Source organism: Peromyscus eremicus, chromosome 22, assembly GCF_949786415.1.
Source record: "Peromyscus eremicus chromosome 22, PerEre_H2_v1, whole genome shotgun sequence".
NCBI classification, from domain to species: Eukaryota; Metazoa; Chordata; class Mammalia; order Rodentia; family Cricetidae; genus Peromyscus; species Peromyscus eremicus.
In genome coordinates this window covers 9,962,701-9,982,098 of record NC_081437.1, presented here as the reverse complement: position 1 = coordinate 9,982,098, position 19,398 = coordinate 9,962,701, and the positions used below count along the sequence as shown (strand labels likewise).

The window sequence follows — 19,398 nt, the reverse complement described above, 5'->3', positions numbered from 1 at the left end:
TAGATAGATAGATAGATAGATAGACTGACAGACAAGTTGACTGACAGACAGACAGATAGATAGAAAAATGATAGAGGAAATAAAAAATTATGAGCTTTAGTTGAAAATCTAACCAGTTGTCTGTATCTCTGTCTTCATATTGCTTCTTTTGTCTTTTAATGATTATTGATTACTGGGTAGCATTTTCCCTTGAAAATACCATTGTGATTTTTAGATGTAAGTTGGCACTGAATAATGGTGTATTCATTTAAAAGAAGAGCGTAGCTGCTTCTGACTTAAACCTGTGCTTAGGATTTTCCATAATTCCATCCAGGTGTTCCCCTACAAGCAACCTGCAGGCTCCTAAGGCAGAACTGGCCATGTCTGACCGACCTCTGACCCAGCCCTGAAACATTCACAATGAAATTGGAGCCTGGCAGGTTTAGGATGGAGCAGCAAGCTTGTGGCTTCCATTCAGTCCCACCCAAAAAGTTCAGTTGCCACTGACGAATTACCTCTCTATACATAATCCCTCCAGTGAAGTGGTGGGCACCCCACCACCACATCCTACAATGCTTCATTCTTTTAAGATTGCTATTCAAGCCGGGCTGTGGTGGCGCACACCTTTAATCCCAGCACTCAGGAGGCAGAGGCAGGCGGATCTCTGTGAGTTCGAGGCCAGCCTGGTCTCCAAAGTGAATTCCAGGAAAGGCGCAAAGCTACACAGAGAAACCCTGTCTCGAAAAACCAAAAAAAAAAAAAAAGATTGCTATTCAAAAAAAAAATTTTTTTTAACAGTCTCATTTGGTAGCTCAGACTGATCTTGAATGGACAATCCTACAACTCACTACCCCCAGAGGAACTGAAAGACTATGCCACTGTGCTGGCTGGTTTTATGTTAATTTCACACAAGTTAGAGTCATCTGAGAGAGAACGACAATAGAAAAAATGCCTTCATAAGGTCTGACTGTAGGCAGGTCTGTAGGGCATTTTCTTAATTAGTGATTGGTTTGGGAGGGTCCAGCCCATTATGGGCGGTGCCATTTCTATGCTGGTGGTCCTGGATGCAGCAAAAAAAAAGCACACTGAACAAGCCATGAGGAGCAAGCCAGTAAGCAGCATCCTCCACGGCCTCTGCATCAGCTCCTGCCTCCAGGTTCCCACCCTGCTTGATTCCCACCCTGACTTCCGTTGGAGATGGACTGTGGTATGGATAGGCATATGCAGGTGTATGTGTAAGCTGAAATCAACCCTTTTCTCCCCCAAGCTTCTTTTGGTCGTGATGTCTTATCACAGCATAGCTAAGACAGCCTTTGGATCTGTCTTGAGCCTAGTCCTTTCCCACGCAGGGAGGTCCTGTAACCTGTGAGGCCATCCCACATGGCTCAGAGCATGGGGGAAGACCAGAGCTGCCCTGTGGACAGGGTCTTTCCTGGCTAGCACTCTTTTCTCTTATTGCTCAAGTCTCTTCCGTCAGCTTTCACATAAAGTCCTTGAGCTGGAAGCCATTCCTGATTTTAGGGAATCTGAAAGGAAAGTGTTTGCTAACCCTTCTACCTCTTTTCAATATTTTTGTTAAAAGAGGATAAAAGGGAAAAGTGGTCAAGGTGACACGTGACTTTAATCCTAGCCCTGCGAAGGCTGGGTCTATGTAGACATAGGAGTTGCGGGCTAGCCTCGGCTATGCAGCAAGACCCTTCTTTATAAAAAGGAGTCCAGGGCGGGGAGGGGAGGTTGAGGTAAATGCTTTCCCTTTTAAGGTCTTCTTGCTTAGCCATAGTTACCTTGTTTGACTCCGCAGTTTAAAACAATCCTCTTGCTCCTAGGGCTATAATTTAATTAAGCACACTGACACACTGATCTCATGGTTAGAGAAAAACCATGTTACTGTTCTCTGCGGCCGATGCTCTATCAGCCATTATAATATATTACTATATCATATTATATAAATGCAGTGTATCATAAGACCATACATAGACTGTGTGTCGTCAGAGCCTTCAGGGGTTCTTAAGAGAGTTGGGGTGGGTAGGGGTGGGTAGGGGTGGGCTGGGGAAGGAGCTTCTTCATCTTGCTTTTTAATGGCTCTGTAAGCCGCCGTGGAATCTGTGTCAAGAAAACCTTGCAGCACCTTTCAAACATCGATTGTTCTGAGTTCATCTGATTGTGATCTTGAAAATCTAGAGGCCTTCTGGGGGTCATGAATCAGCTAATTACTCCTTTTCCTTCTTTTGGCATGGCCAGGTGACCCGCCCCATTCTTTTCTCTGTCTGTTGTATGCAGATTATATAGCACAGCCAGCAAAGACCCACAAAGCAGTGTCCTCACCTGGATCTTGGTAAAAACGATTGACCATTTCCAGTTAAAGACAAAGCTTACAATATCACTTTACTTTTGTGAATCTTTTTTGTTGTTTTGAGACAAGGTCTAGCTGTGTAGTCTTGGCTGGCCTGGAACTCACTATGTAGACCAGGCTGGCCTCAAACTTGTAGAGATCCCCCTTTGCCTCCTGGGGTCCGGGATTAAAGGTGGGTGCCCCCACACCTGGTTACCTACTTTTCATTAGTTAGCAATCTTTAATAGGATAAGTGGGAAATAACTGGTAAACTGGATTGGTGTCACTCAGACATAAACCAAACTGAAGAGTTCCTCCAAGTTATTATCATAAAAGCATTCTTGAGTACACACAGGGCTTTGAAACTCCTCAGCAGTTCAGTTTTAATAACTTCAAGGATAACTGTGAAAGATAACCTGCACTTTTTATGAAGACAGCAATGGATTTTGTTCGTAGCAACTGTGACCGTTAGTAACCCCAGCCGCTGGGCAGTGCTCGGCTTATCATGCAGAACAACCGCTTTTGTTTATCCAGGATAACAACACACTTTGTACAGTTGCTTCCACGGTGACTGGCACAGAGTCCGCCCGGAGGTGATCCCTTGGTGATCCCCTCTTGAAGGCTGCTGTCCGTGGTTTCCACCTCTGCTGTGAAACTACCTTGTGTTAAAGATGTAGAGGTGTCGGAAGGACAGAAGGAAGTCTCCTGTCTCCCCGCCCCCCCCCCCACTGTTGCTGTTCTTATGGGGCACCATCGGTTTCCCCCAGCTCCCCCCAGGCTGAGTGTAAATGAACATTCATCTCCGTAATCAGTCCCTTCTGCAGACAGCGGTTTCCAGCTGTGCAGACATCGTAGGAGCAGGAGCATCTGTCTGTCCACACCTTGCATGTTTCACTATTCTCTATGTTTTCTTCTTCTTTTTCCTTTTTTGACATGGGTGCTGGGGATTTGAACTCAGGTCTTAAGCTTGCAGTGCAAGCTCTCATACTCACTGAGTTATCTCCAAACCCGTCTGTGTGGCGGTGGCACACACCTTTAATCCCAGCACTCGGGAGGCAGAGACAGGCGGATCTCTGTGAGTTTGAGGCCAGCCTGGGCTACAAAGTGAGATCCAGGACAGGCACCAAAACTACACAGAGAAACACTGTCTTGAAAAACAAAAAAAAAAACAAAAACAAAAAAAAAAAAAAAAAAGAAAGGAAGGAAGGAAGGAGAAGGTGGTGTATGCCTTTAATCCCAGCATACACAGGCAGACGCGAGTGGATCTCTGTGAGTTTGAGGCCAGCCAGGTCTACAGGGTAAGTTCCAGAACAGCCAGCACTACACAGAGAAACCCTGTCTCGAGAAAAAAACTAAAAAACAAAAACAAAACTTTTTACTTTATGAAGAGTTTTTGTTTTTTCAGTTAGGGTCTCCTGTATGGCCCTGGAAATCACTGTGTAGACCAGGCTGACCTCCGCTGCCTTTGCCTCCCAGGACTAGAAATAAAGGCATTTGCCTCAATAATAAATAATAAATAAATAATAAATAAATACCTCACACTGTGATTTTGACTTTTCAGTGATGGGGGTGAAACCCATTACCAGGCAGACACTCTACCACTTAGCTACACCCTAGTCCTTGGGTCTTACTGTGTAGCCCAGGCTTACCTCAAACTTAAGATCCTCCTGTCTCCACCTCCCCAGTGATGGCCTTACAGACATGCACCACCACACTTAGCTCGGTATGACAAATTTCTTTTTTTAAGATTTTTACTATTATTTTATGTGTGTGGTTGTTTACCTGCATGTATGTCTGCACACTTTATGTATGCACAGATCAGAAGAGGGCATTGGATCCCCTGGAACTGGAGTTATAAATGGTTGTGAGACACCATGTGATGCTTGGAATCCAACCCAGGTCCTCTAGAAGAGCAGCCTGTGCTCTTGGCCACTAAGCCATCTCTCCAGCCCTAGTATGGTTCTAAAAGCAGAGTCACTGTATGGAAGGACATCTAACTCTCAAATATTGATAATCTGCTAACTTCAAACAAACTTTTGGAAAGAGCTGAACATTGCTTTCAAATACAGATACTTTCAAATCCTTGAAGTATAAACGCCTTGTGTTGCTAATTGAAAGTGACCTGTATATTCTGTATAGTAGATAATTGTGTCTGAAACCTTACTTAGTTCATCTCTGAGCGCTGCTTAGTCTGCCCAGGAGCTTTGGAGGCTCTCTTGTAGAAAACAAGTATTCAGTGCAGTCATTATCAAAGTCATTATCAAGAAGCTAGCAAGTGCCTACTTGAAATTATGTTTGTTTGTTTCCTTAAAGTAATGCAGGTCTTTGTTTCAGGAACTGGAACAGTACAAGAGAAGTTCTTCCAAGACCTGGAAACAAATTGAGCTGGACTCTTGACCCTGGTCCACTAGTGTGGGTTTATGTCTTCCTTCCCAAGTTCAAGTAAGATTCTTTTCTTCCCTTCTGTGGCAATGTGTGAGGAAAGCTGAGATGTATAGTGTATTAGAGGAAATGTTCTGCTACAACTTTGTGAACGTTCTGAAGTCTTCTAGAGAGAAACTATACACTGCATGTAATTCTTTTTAAATAAAAGAATTTTCTATCTCCTACCTGTGATGTCTATGCAGTCTGAATCTTGTTGGGCACATATAAGTGTCTGCTCTGGTTTATACGAATCAAGGGTGTTTGGTACCAGTTATTCTGCATTTATTTACTTATTTATCTATTTGTTAATTTAGAGTGTGTGTGTGTGTGTGTGTGTGTGTGTGTGTGTGTACACGTGTACATGCCATGGTATATGTGTACATGCCATGGTATGTGTGTGAGATCAGAGGAAAACTTGGAAGACTCTGGGTATTGAACTTGGGGCAGCAGGCTTGGAGGCAGGCGCCTTTAACTACTGGCCCATGTTGTTGGTCCTGGTAGCAGTTCCCATATAAAGCTGGGTGCCCATGTTGGACATATTCTTTCTAGAATGTGTTCTCAGCTGCAGGTGGTAGGAAGCCAGAAAGAGCTGACAGGTGTCGTGATCTCACCTTCAACAGAGAGGCCCAAGAAGCCGCCGCAGGTGCTGATGTACAATGCGCATTCCTGGTCCTCACACCCAGAAATTCCCAGCTGCTGAGAGCGGGCCATTTTAAAGCAGCACCCTCCATCCCCCCCTCTCCCCCCGTCACCCAGTGAGACCGTCACATTTGGTGTAATATCACCTTCTAAAGAACAGGCCAGTCTTAGGGGACAGCCTATCACTAAGTTGGCCAAAACATGAGTTGATGGACATCCAGGATGACTTCCAGGCAGGTATGACATGTAAGGAGCCAGTTCTGGATAGGATCGCCATTGTCATTAGTCAGGGATGGTATGTTTTCTTGTGACCTGCATGACTCTTCATGTGCTGTGGACACAGCTTCGAATGAGCACATTTACTAAGAACACGAAGACAGGTGAAGGCATGCGGGTGGTAGCCGCCATCGGGTCATTTTGATGAAACAGGAGTCTGTCCGCTGTTTGTCTTGCACGTGGTCTGACATTCGAGAACAATGTTTAGCGAGTTCCTGATGCATCTCTGTGCTGTGGAGAAAGCCCTCCTGTGCCCTCCTGATGGCACAGACAGCCCAGGCCACAACAGTAATAGAAACAGTCATTCTATACGTGGATTTTCTTAGATCACTGTCCGTTTGGTGACTCCAGACACAAGCTGTCAGGGGTCAAAAGCATCATGATTCCAGGGTGCTCTCACTAACATGTCATGGCTTGAAGGCATTCACGATGTCAGTTTTCCAGTGTTTCTGAACGAGAATGGAATTCATCTGCATAGAATAATAGGCACTGCGTCCACTTTCCTCCTGTCTTCAGTAGGTTGAAATCAGTGATTTCAAAAGAGGCTCCTCCCTGTGGGACTCTCTTTGAACTGTTTGAGTAGGTTATCGTCTCTAGGACTGTCTATACCTGATGTGACATATATAATCTGTAAGGATTGTGTAACTATTACATCGTAATCATCAGTGTCAAAGACCTTTAGTAAAAATTGACAGTACTCTGCTGGTACTATACCAATGCCTCAGATCCTTAAATGCAGTTCTAAGCAGGAGACTTCCACTGTGGTTTCCTTCCCACTCTAATGGGAGACATTTCAAGTGCTATAATTTACCATTCTTTACAAGCTAGGTCACAGTAATGGAACAAGTTCATGTGCTCTCTCAGAGAGCCTCGCTCCTAGTTACCATGGTGACATTGAGAGAATTAAATTTCAGACTTGTTCATGAATTTCTTGCAGATCAATGAGAAAGATAATCAGTCACGTAGCAGAGAATCCGTTTTTCATAGCCCACACCCATCGTTTCATCCCTGGAAGTATGTGGGTGTGTGTTTGCACTTACCAGCGCCCCTCGTCTCTGAAACTCCAGAGCTCTTCTTAGGGGGGCTCTTGTGTCATTTATGGGCACTGCAGAGCAGCAGTTCTCCAGACTGACATAGCTCATTTCTCAGTCACATTCTGTCCGGTAACACTGCATTTTAAAAGGCAAACTATGCTAAAAGTGAAAAAAAGCAAACATATCCCTCAGAAGTCTCTCTGATACGTGGCATTCAATGTTCAGCATCTTCCTGAGGTTTCTTTGCTGTGTATCAGGGGTGTTCACCAACATCTGTCCAGCAGCTGCCTGATGTGATCATGTGACCAGCCCCATCATGTGGACAAGCACATGTACGTGTGACTTTCGGATGGCAGTGGGACCTCCTTAGCCCCTCTGTAGAAGGCTTTCTCCGGCAAACCCAGAACTTTTTCCTGTATTGCTCTCAGTCAGTAATCACACACACTTTTGTTTTATCAAATTCTTTATCAAATGTAAACATGATTTTTAAAACAGGCTTATTTTTCTGTGTCTAGAAAAAAAACAGTCAAACTAATCTCCCATAGGTTTATGAATTATTATTATTATTATTGTTATTGTTATTGTTATTATTATTTACATCCTTGGACCAGTTCAGTCACACTTTCCAAGTACCACGTCTCCCCACAAGCTGGACCAGCAAAGGACCGTGAGCAGTTTCCATAGCACTTGGAGGCCTGGATGGGCGCAGGGTCACAAGTGGAATCGTGATGTTAGAAGACAACACTTGCCGGGTGGTGGTGGCGCACGCCTTTAATCCCGGCATTCAGGAGGCAGAGGCAGGCGGATCTCTGTGAGTTCGAGGCCAGCCTGGTCTACAGAGTGAGATCCAGAAAAGTCGCAAAGCTACATAGAGAAACCCTGTCTCGAAAAAAACCAAAAAAAAAAAAAAAGACGACACTCCTCTGTTGTCCATGGCAGGTACATCTGCCCATTGAACTCTTTCCTGGCTGGTATTGTAACTATCTGCTAATAAGGTAGTCCCGGACTTTAAAAACCAGTATCCCTAGGGTGACAAGCACTGGGATGAATGCATATAAGATCAGAAAGTCTGCCGTGAATCTGGATGTGGCCCCTGGGCAGGTTTTCTCGATGAACTGGATTCCTGTGGTCATGGAACACATTGGGTTATGTGGCATAGAGGTATTGGAGCTACCTGCCAAGGGAAAGATTGACAGTGTCAGCTCTGATGCATTTCAGGTTATTTGATCACAAATATTTCCCCGATGTTCAGAAAGCAAGCGTTCAGCACACTAAGTAGCCTTCTTAAATGAAAGCCACGTGACATTCTGGAGAACCCAGAATTAACAGTGAGATGGAGCAAGAGTGAGTCTGGGGGTCCCGGCTTGGTTTGAAGATGGAAAAGTATTTGATTGTATTTTGAGAATAGATACATTCCCCTATTCCTGGTTGTCGCCTGCCATCAAATGCCCTAAAAGTTACTGACATTGTCATCTGCAAATACTTAGCCACTACTCTCTGCATACACTGGGATTTCCAGTGGCCGTGGGCCCTTGTGTTCCCACTGCCCTGGCTTGGAGGTTGACCTTTGTCTTAAAAATAAATGGGTTTACCCATCTGTATTCTATCCACATTTGGGGAAACAAGAGGCCACATTTGCTTGCTTTGGTTTGTTCGGTGATCTAGGAACTATCTAGAATATACTAGCAATTACATAGGCCTGTCACTTGTAAGAATATCAAGTGTCCTCAAGCTGTCGACTGTTGACAGGAGACTGACTTGACCAGTGAATATTTTCCATTAAAAAATCAGAGAAAACGGTGGGCTTTATTCAAATCAAGGCTTGAAAATTTTATTATGAAAATACAACATTTCTAAGAGTTGAGATGGCCTATTCAGTAAAGTGACTGCCACAGAAGCAAGAAGACCTGAGTTCGAGTTGCCCACATAAAAGACGGGGCACGGTGACACACACTTACAACCCCAGCACTGGAGAGGCTTGCGTCCCTGATGCTTCCTCAAGCCAGCCCAGCTAATCAGATCCCAAGTCCCAGCGAGAGACTCAGTTTCAAACAACAAAGTGGGCAGCTCAAAGGACAAAACCCAAGAAAATCCAAGGTCATCTCCTGGCTCGCTCTCTCTCTCTCTCTCTCTCTCTCTCTCTCTCTCTCTCTCTCCTCTCTCTCTCTCTCTCTCATACCATTTCACCCAAAAATACATTTCCCTAAGAAACTGCTTACTTAGAACAACATGTAAAAATAATATTGTAAAATGGAACACTTACCACAAGTGAAATTCAGCCCATAGAACTCGTTGACTACAAGAATCTCACAACAGTATTTTTGGAATGTAAAATAACTCAAGATTTTAAAAGGAATAGGCATTTCTTCTATGTTTCTTAAGAAAAAGAAAAAAGAGAAAGAAAAGTTAATAGGTTCTAGTAAATAGTCTTGTTACATGAAAAAACAACCAGTCTATGTTTTCTAGTCTAAGCAGAATCTTTCATCTCTATTATAAAATGATGCTTACTATGAAGTCTTCAATTAACACTGTGCAGAAACAGCTGTTGACATTTTGGTGATATGGTAGAAAATGTGTGTGTTTATGAAACTCCCACTGTGTAGAACCAGGTTCCTCACACTCTTGACCTTTATTCTCCCAAATAGGTCTCAGCCATCCCTGCATGTGAGTATGGCACTTCGTCATTTCTAACTTCTACCTGGTAGCCCATTTCAGTAGAAACTTAAGAGAATCTCATGACCATTGGCTGGTGCGCTCTCTCTCTCTCTCTCTCTCTCTCTCTCTCTCTCTCTCTCTCCCTCCCTCCCTCCCTCCCTCCCTCCCTCTCTCCCTCAACATTACTTATATAAACATGCAAGAAATCATACACGTAGTACATACTATATTAGGTGACGACTGTGGCGTCTGACTAAGCAGAGAGCTGAAGGTCCTCAGGGTGATGTGAGGACCAAGCTAGCATATGAGGAGGAAAGTTGGAGGCTGCAAGCAGAAGTTTTTCCTTGGGTTTTGTTTGTTTTTGGGGTTTTTTGTTGTTTTGGGTTTGGGTTTGAGGGGTTGTTTGTTTTTGTTTGGTGTTTGGGGGATTTTGTTGTTGTTTTCCCTTTTGTCCCTTTCTTTATTCTTGAGAAAAACATGCTCCTCTCTGGTCTGTCTCAGGAGAAACTCCCTGCCAATATTGATTGCCTCTCAGAGCACGATATGGTTTCTATCAGTAAAAACATGTTATGGGACCAGAGAGAGATGACTCAATGGTTTAGAGCACGTGTTGCTCTTGCAGAGGACCTGGGTTCAATTCCACACCTACGGGGTGGCTCACAGCCATCTGTAACGCCAGTTCCAGAGGATCTGACACCCACTTCTGACCCCCACAGGTACACAGACATACATGAAGCAAAACATTCATACACATAAATATAAGATTCTAATTCTAGCTTCTTTGGGGATTTTTTTTAAAGTATCCTATCCCTAAAGAACTCATACCATAGTTAGGGACATAGAATATGTATCCTGGATTTCACAAAAATACACGGAAGTGAACTGTTGGTGCCAAGAGTGTGTAAACAACCAATACCACATGTCCATGATACCCTTACAATTAATATTTATTGTCTCACCTATTCCCAGGTGGCCCCTGAGCCCCATGACTTTAGTTACTGAAAGTTTTCCAAGATCAGAGACTGTGGACTGGAGAGGGTAGGTAGGGACATGGGAAAAACTCGTGCCACTTACGGAGGCAGAAATGGCCTAAGCACAGGCCAGCTGGCCCTCCTGCTGGGGCTGAATACTTCTCCAAGCTAGAACGGAGGATGGCAAGGGGGAGCAGAAGGAGACGAGCTTGGAACGACATGGCCAACAGCAGTTTCAGGGTCGTGAAATGAGTTGACCTTGAGTAACCATGGAAACGATCAAGTTGAAATATCTTTTTAAGGAAATTAATGTAGCACCAACAAGTAGAATGGACCAGAATAAGGGGAGACCAGTAAAACAGGAAGAGCAGGCCACGATAAAAGTTCAAGTATGAGGTGGCAAAGACCTGACCAAGGTGGTGGCCACAGGGGGATGGCTGCCCAGCTGCGTGCTGGCGCTTTGAGGTCAGAAGTGTGTGCCCTCATCTCGCCCTGTGCACCAGGCTAAACACAAGACATGTACTCCACCTGCACTTACATTGGTTATCAGAAAGGACACCAACACAGCCAGTGCCCGAGTCCTGTGTGGCAGCCCAAGGAAGGTCATCCATTTATCCAACAAATGCAACAAATGATCTTTGCAAACTTGCTTGGCTCTAGGTCATGGACTGGCCACCGAGAAAGACTGGTGATAAATGGGGCGTGTTGCCGCTCTGAACTGGCAGTCTCAAATATAGAGAAAGGATGCAATGCAAGATGACCCTTAATGGGCCTTGTGTGGGTGTGTGGGTGTGGGGGGGTGCTTCAGAGAGAGCATCTTCAGCCCTGGGGCCAGAAGGCAGGCTCTGTACAGGTGACGGGGACAGAGTGGAAGGCACAAAGGAAGAACAAGATCCTGCCACAGAAATATTGGACTGCTTTCAAGAGGGAGGAACTGTTCATTGACACGTGTTGCTGTGTGGAGGTTTGGCCAAGAACACGAGAGTGTTTGCCAGTGATGGCCATGGCATCCCTTTTAAGAATGATCATCCCCTTTCCCCCAAACCCAAGTGTGTGAAATCATGCCAGACTGGCTGGCGTTCTAAAGATCTAAATATATGAAAGAGGAGATGTTGCCCACCCTGAGGTCTACCTCGTTGGCCTGATTCTGAACCTTTGGGCTGACTTGCACAGTTTTCAGGGATGTTACCAACCACTTCATCAGCAGAGACACATAGAGTGTAATAGAAAGGTTGTCCTTTATGGATGGAAATAGTCTAATATATTTAGACTTAATATAGTCTAGTATGGTCAGCTCATAGCATGCCCTCAGGCTGTACACCTGTCTCATGTACACCCCTAGCCTGAACAGGTAGCTTCTTATCTCAAGATTTCATAAATGAGGAAACCAGTTTTGACAAAAAAAAAAGTGACTTGTTCACTGTCAGACGGCAGCTATGCAGTAGAAGAAGCTTCTGGTCCAGGGTCAGCCGTCTCCAGGAAGCATATGCACTGTGAGCATCCTCCTAGGGGTGGTCCTCGAACAGCCAAGTCCAAGCCTAACTTTCTTACTTGAAAACAAATTACTCCGACTCTCACATAAATGGAATCACATTTAAATAGTGCTCACTTTTTCATTGTTTCTTCCTTGATTTTGTTGTATGTGGGGGCTGTGTGCATGTGTGCACATGTATGTGCCTGCTCATGTGTGTGCCCCTGAGCACACATCGGGAGGCCATAGGAGGATGCCATGTGTTCGTCTCTGCCTCTCCCCGTTCTGTTCCTGTAAGACAGGGTCTCCCACTGAACCTGAAGGCTGTGGTTTGGGGGGTAGGCTGGTTCCAGCAATCCTCCTGTCTCTGCATACCCTACCCTATGTGCTGGGGCTCCGGGCCATGCCTGGCTTTTATGCGGGTGTGGGGAGCCCAAACTCAGGTCTTCAGGCTTGCAGAGTATGCCTTTTCCCACGGGGCCACCTCACACAGCCATCACATTGCCTTAGGGTTGTAATTTACATACTGGGTCCCACATGTAATGTTGCCTGGAGAGATTTCACTCTTTTTATTTTTGACCCATTTTGCTACTAATTTTAAAAAGTACGTGTGATGCATGAGTGTATGTTCTTCGTTACAAAATGATATGTAAAAGAAAAATTATAAAATAAAATGTGATGAGGAATTAAATATCACCCAGAGATACTGTTAGTATTTGGCACATGTCCACTAATTTTTTTTAACAGTACTTTATATTGTTGGCTCTTTCCTTATCTAACTGATTTTAATTCCGGAGTACCGTACTTGTCTCCTGTGACTAAATCTTTGCATGCTAGTGGGAGGGTGGGATGAACAGGGCAAGCCCCATTCCCCTTTACCAGAGTAGGGGGTTCTAAAGAGATGACTTAGCAGTTAGGAACACCGGCTACTCTTGCAGAGGACCTGGACTCAGTTCCCACCGCCCACATGGTGGCTCACAACCATCTGTAACTCCAGTTTCAGGGGATCCTATGCCCTCCTCCGGCCTCTGTAGGCCCCAACACATACACGGTGCACATACATACATTCAGGCCCTCACACATACGCATAATATAAAAATAAATACGTTTTAAAATGAGGCTTGAGAGCTGGAATGAAGCCTCACTTGTACCAATTAGAGAGGAGCCCACGTGCACACTGGCTATAAATTGGGCTGCGAGTTTTCTTAGAGAATCTAGGTTGGTTCCTTCTCTTGTCTTCCTAGCTTGCTACATATGAGTCACATCAACAATGTGCTTACCTTGTTGTGTCCTGATGTCCAATAAAAAGACATCGTACTAACAGACAGTGAACAGTTCAAGGTCTAAGGCAATCATGGTTGGCGAGCAATAGAAGCAGCCCAGACTACAAGGTGATCACTTCAACCAGCACCACTCGGCTCCCTGGGTTTGGTTTATGGCAGTCATTATTCGGTGATCCTTGACCACGAATCATGCCAGACTACATCTTTTTAATCATTTCCTCTTACCTGATAAATCCAGATCCAATGAGCAGTCCAGAAATGCTCAGCAGGGCGACTATACTGTTGACAATGTTGGGGTTTTGGACCATCCCAAGCAACACCAGAGTGAGAAATTCTCCAATTAAGTGGGGGGCCAAGAGAGCAGCAGAGAAGTACCCAAATCTGGCAGCCTCGGGATACAAGCCCAGAGTCCTAGAAAAACACAAGTCTTCAGGTTTCTCTCCAAGCACTGTCATTTAAGAAAAACACGATGCTTGCCTCCTGTGAATAACTCCTTGCTGGCTAGTGGGAGGGCGGAATTAGCAGGGCGAGCCACAGTCCCCTTTGTCACCCCTCCTCAGGACAAAGCTGACATTTGAGCCCACTTACTACCATCAACTTCAACTCAGTGTGAATTGCCTGTTACAACGTCTTTAGTTCTCGTGGCAAAATATTAAATTGCTTCGACAACAGTCACACGGGCTGGCAGATGTAGGGCTGCTAAACTCTCCGGGTCTCTTCATAAATTACTGTGTTCTTCCCGTCATTCCAAACCTAATGCAGAGGGCTCCCCCACCGCGCTGCCCAGAACCTCATCCCTGTCCTTAGGATTATTGGCAGCATGAAATGGCTCACTAATTTGTCCCTATGCATTACCTTCCCACGCCTTCCTACCAGTGTCTTTTAGTCTAAGAGCCTTGATTTCACCTTCATGGTCTTGTAACAAGCTCACCTGTACCTGTGCATTTTCCTTGTATTTGTCTGTCAGCAAATTGTTCTTGCCAGTGATCGCGTGTCTTAAACTCTCATTAGACTTGGGGGTCCATCGGTCCATTTGTTGAGCAAGGAAAAGAAACCCCCATGTTTCAGCTACGCCCTCCCAGCCAGTCCTGAAGGCTGTCCTTTCCTCTTGCCCAAATCACCATGTGTTTTAATTATGTTAATTTTCTTCTCAACCCATAGCCTTGGGGCTTTGAAAACAATCAGTCACCTTTGGCAATTTTATAGTATGAGGATAAGGATCATCTTTTCCACTCTAATCTTTTCCCCCAGTCTTTTAACTATCTTGAGAAGCCATCCACAGAAATGTCTCTTAGTCAGCTGCTCTCTCTCCTAACTTCAGTCACTTGCTCAGAATCTTCCAATTCCAAAAATTCAGACTGTAGTTTTGAAGTACAGCCTGCTGCCCCATGTCCCCAGCCCTCTCTGACTCAGATCCTGGCCCATTTCTGCACTGTCTCCTAGTAGGAGCTCTGCTCACTTCAGGGACCAGAAGTAAACACAGCATATTGCTGTACCAATTGGACCCACTTTGCTTCTTTGCCGCTGTGACGTAGCTGGCTTTGGGATCTGTAACTGTAATTCCTGTTTAATAACTGTTCTATTATATGTAATTTTTACTATGTTAAAATTAAAACATTCCTTTTTGATTAGATAGAAAAGGGGAAGTGCTGAGGGATGTCTTTCTATATGATGTGAATATGTGTTGCTCCCATTGGCTATAAATAACGCTGTTTTGGCCTATGGCAAGGCAGCTTAGAGGCAGGCAGAAAATCCAAGACAAAGAGAGGAGAAGAAAGTCAGAGACGGGAGACGCCAGCCTACCGCCCAAGGAACAACATACCAGCAGACTGGTAAGCCACGGAACACGTGGCAAAACATAGGTTAATAGAAATGGGTTAATTTAAGATATAAGAGCTAGCTAGCAAGAGGCCTGCCATAGACCATACATACAGTTTGTAAATAAAATAAGCCTCTGTATGTTTACTTGGGTCCCAGCGGCTGCAGGACTGAGGGCCAGGCGGGACCGGAGAAAACTTCTGCCTACAGGGATCCCGTAAGGTTTTCTCATTACATCTTGGGGTCCAGTCTCCTCTCATCAGGGTCTCATCATGGCTGTCATAAACCTCGACTTTAAGTTACTTCCTCTCCCACTTCCCCAATTTTATTCTCGTCTCCATTCTCAGGAAGAGAACTCGCCTCCCGTAAAGCCTTCTGTCACAGAGCTACATCCCAAGTCCTTCTAATAGTTGTTGATGGTTTTCCTTACCATATACTAAGACAACCATTCTTTAAGCCCAACAGTCATGGGATGAGACATGCTGATTTCTTTTCCTTGCTCTCCAAAGGGACTATCGGGCCCCCAAGCTTACTGAGAGTTTAAGATACATAGTCACCAGTGAGAACAGTTTGATGTAAGACATACACGAGGAAGGTATGCAGATCTAGCAAATGTCCCTTTTCATACTATCCTCCACCAGCTCATATCCTCACTGCTCCCTCCAGCTCATGCCCTGTTCCCCTGTAAACCAGAGTACACCCCACTACACTCCTGAAGCTCTTTTCTGGAAGGTGGCAATGACCTCCTCATGTCATGTCTTACCTCCTTCAATCTGTACTGGTACTGAACAGGCTTATCTCACACACACACACACACACACACAGAGAGAGAGAGAGAGAGAGAGAGACAGACAGACAGACAGACAGACAGACAGACAGACAGCCACAGAATTTTGTGGTCCTGGGGATTGAACCCAGGGCCCTGAGCATGCCAAGCAAGTGCTCTGCCACACCCCAGCCTGGCAGCACCCCCTTCTGTTGCCCGTGCTCTTGGTTCCTGGGCCTTTCCAGGCATGGAGCCTCCCTGGGCCATCCACCCTCTCCATCTGAAGTCCAGTCTGTTAGTAAAGAGATTCTGGACTCTCCAGACCCAACACAAGGAGCCCTGTCTCCTGCAATGTCCTCTCTTATGTCCTGTTACCAGAGACGCTCAACCGAGTGGTCGGCGCCTCCCTGACCGGACCCCAAGGCTTTCATTCTCAACTTGTGCTCCTTTCCCCAACCCTTCATCACGTGACCGCAGCACACGGAACTCTTCCATTGCAAAGACCCTCTATGAGTTTGCTTCTGAACCTGTGCCCCTGTCTGCTGGTGGTCCCTGCTCCTTCCTCTCATTAAACCACGGCTTATTCAGTCTTTCTACAGACACCTCCAAACTTCCTCTCCCCCAGACTCTCTGCCCACCCTTGAACACAGAAGATTTTGAGTGCCATTGAGTGTAAGACAGAGAGTGAACAAGGTTCAGGAGCTGGACCCACTTGAATGGAGAGCAGCTGGCCAGGAGACATTTCTGTTAAAGACTGAAGGAAAGGATTGGCGTGGGAACGAGCAGTTCATGCATCCTCTGTAAGCCACTAAGATCATGGATGTGAGCTAGGTAGCCCCCACATGTACCTCAGTTTACTCCTCCATAAACAAGAACGTTTCCTCGTCACCCTCACAAAGCAGTCACAAGGATTCCATAAATGAATACATGCAGAGCTGGTGAGTGCTGAGTGTGAGCTGCCACACTGATTGTGAGCTGCTGTGCTGTGTGTGAGCTGCCACACTGATTGTGAGCTGCTGTGTTGTGTGTGAGAGCTGCCATGTTGAGTGTGAGCTGCTTTGGGCATCCTCGGTACAGTGCTTCTGCCTCTGTATGAAGCTAATCATATAATTCCTTGAATTAAAGTTACCCCAGATTCGTTCCTATGCACAATCCCTCATCTGAAAGGCAGATGTATTTTTTGAATGTGGAAACTTAAGAGTTTTGGAAAGGCAGGCCATATTGCAGTGGGGTCTGGGGTCCTCAAGCATGTTAATATTTCTGCTAAGCAGATTCTTTGTACGGGATTAGTATAGAGACCCAGTGTTGGTTCCAGTCATACTCCGCCATTGAATGAGTTCAAGTGGGGCATGCTGGGAAAGAGCTGTCACAGCCCTCTAGAATGTCTGAGGTGTCTAGATTTCAGAATCTCAGCTCCAGGGCAGGACCCTTGAGATTACTGTTCAGTGACTCTCCTGTAGCACCCAGTCTGTGCCTGACACAGTGGCCATCCGCTGCTCTTTCTGTAACTTGATGGAAGCATTTTCTACGTGGCTAACAGCTTCACACTACTAGAAATGATTCTCCATTTTAACGTCTGAAAAATAGTCATGACGGGCATGCCTGGGCTCCATCTGGTTTAAAACCACACCCAGCCTTCTCAAGTCTGGTTGAACCAGCTCTTTCTCACGGCCAGTGTCTACATTAACATCAAAGCCTTTGCTTCATAGGGTCTTAAAGAGCTATGTGACTTAACGTGAGGATCTTGTTAAATGCAGGACCTAATTCAGTAGGGCTGAGACTGGGATTCTGCATGTGAAATAAACCGGCCATCACCAGTCCGTGGCCATGTTGAGTAGAAAGAGTCTAAATAAACAAAGCCTTCAATTTGCACTCAACCTTGTTTTACTCAAAAATAATCCCATTTTAAAAATTTTACTCTGAATCCATTGTCCTGAGTGAGATAGGCCTGTGGCTTGTAGCACCAGTCAGATTACCCCACATTGTTCCCAAGCTCAGAGAAGAGGGCTGCCCTCAGGGCCAGCAAGAAAGGCTATGTGGTTCCTGTCGTGGTCCTCTGTTGGAAGTCCACCCTCATGCTGACGGAAGACAAGCAGCCTTACCTCTGTGAGTAAAAATGTCTCCCAAGAGACCTGCAACCCTTCATTCTGGAGCTTATACCAACATGCCCTTGGTTATTTTGCACTTACATGGCATGTAGTTTGTAAAAACAATTCATATTGTATGTCATGGCATCGTGGTGGTGGCGATTAGGGGCATCTGCAGAGGGATCCAATCAGTGAAGAGGAACGGTGTCTCAGGAACTGCAGGCTCTCTCTCGGCACAGCTGAGTGCCTTGACACTAATGGAGTCAGGACAGGCCGACTCACGTCCTCCATGTCTTCCTGTGGCAGAGCCACATGGAGAAGAGACATGGCAGACAGGTGGGGACCATCTGCCTACTCGTGACAACAAAGCGAGTGTCTTAACCCTGCGCGTTTTGAGTTCTTTCTAAAGTTCTAAGAAATGAAAAGGCCATCAGTCAAAACTCACAGAAGTGATGTTCCCCATCCTTCTTCCTGTGGCCACCGCTCTGCTTCCTAAGCCCTCTCAACCCACCAAACGGCGATATCCTGGTCCATCAGCAGAACTTCAGGTTGACGGGGCTGCTGCAGCCTCCAAAGGCCACCTGGGTCCTGCACCTGGGTCCCAGCTCCTTGTGAACACTCTTCTCTAGTCCAGACCCTCAGAGCACGAGGCATGCTGTTCCCCCTGACATGGTCTTGCTGGCCTGCTCTTGGGTCCCATGCAGCCCTCTGTGGGGTTATTGGTAATAAAATACCTGCCCTGAAAGGCAGGTCATTGCACCAGACACGGAATAGCGTGGTTCATCCTCTCGCTGTCTTTCCATGTGTCCCATCCGCCCTCCACGGGGAGCCTGGCCCAGGTGAACTCAGTGCCCCTGAACCCCACCTTACCAGTAACACACGCTGCTGAAAAGCACCGTGGCGATGATGCTGAAGGGGAGCGCATGCAGTACGTAGGCCAGCAGCATCTGCCACTTCTGGTACAGACCATCCTGACTTTCCCGGTCACTGACAGCTCTCAGCATGGGAACTGGCATGGAAGGCATGTTCCGGAAACAGTCAGTCCCCACACCACGGAGGAAGGAAAGGCTACCCAAGCTGAACTTGGGCTCTATCGGGGCTGGATCAAGAAGCCAGCCAGGCAGACTCCACAATCATGGAACAATACATCCTCCCGCCTCAAAATTCTACACACTACCTGGGGACAGTGTGGCAGCAAAGACCCCACACTTTACTTTCTTCTCTGTAAAAATAATAAAACGGTGAGCTTTTGGAAGGTAGCAGCTGGAGCAGATAGATTTGGTGGGGGAGAAACGTACCTCCCACATATAGGCACTTACACAGATTCACAGCATTGAGCATGCCAGTGTACGGGGTGGCACCCACGAGCTGATACAGCAGACCCACTCGGTCCTGGATAGCTCCCTTTAGTACGTTGTTCTGGACCCGGAGAAGGTAGAAAATGAGGAACAGACCCATGATCAGATTCTGAACGAGACGCATAATCACCGCCTGCTTGTTCCTCATTAAGTTTCTCGTCACCCTCCTGAAAACCAAACAAGCCGGCTTTAATCCCTTTTATTTCATTATTGGTAAATGTCTGTAGAGACCTAAAGTGGGCCTTGGCTGTGTTTCCAAAGCTCTTACCTCAAGAGGACACCCAGCTTACAGAACATTCCGGGAG

General features: G+C 45.9%; 2 protein-coding genes across 2 annotated transcripts in view; one reads left to right on the top strand and one right to left on the bottom strand.

The window, feature by feature from the left end:
* Dync2li1 (dynein cytoplasmic 2 light intermediate chain 1) overlaps positions 1–4,920 on the top strand; it is a 36,524-nt gene extending 31,604 nt beyond the window's left edge. Inside the window, exon 13 of the mRNA XM_059248433.1 lies at positions 4,646–4,920. Coding sequence (XP_059104416.1) covers positions 4,646–4,708 — 63 coding nt within the window. The 3' untranslated portion in view covers positions 4,709–4,920. The remainder of the gene's footprint in view (positions 1–4,645) is intronic.
* Positions 4,921–7,654: 2,734 nt separating this feature from the next.
* The window catches only part of Abcg5 (ATP binding cassette subfamily G member 5), a 24,529-nt gene continuing 12,785 nt past the window's right edge, over positions 7,655–19,398 (bottom strand). The window contains exons 8-13 of the mRNA XM_059248641.1: positions 19,362–19,398; positions 19,055–19,260; positions 18,606–18,744; positions 13,290–13,475; positions 8,948–9,060; positions 7,655–7,858 (exon numbers count right to left, since the gene is read on the bottom strand). The exon at positions 19,362–19,398 is cut by the window's right edge and continues 180 nt beyond it. Of these exons, the coding sequence (XP_059104624.1) occupies positions 7,665–7,858; positions 8,948–9,060; positions 13,290–13,475; positions 18,606–18,744; positions 19,055–19,260; positions 19,362–19,398 (875 nt within the window). The 3' untranslated portion in view covers positions 7,655–7,664. The remainder of the gene's footprint in view (positions 7,859–8,947; positions 9,061–13,289; positions 13,476–18,605; positions 18,745–19,054; positions 19,261–19,361) is intronic.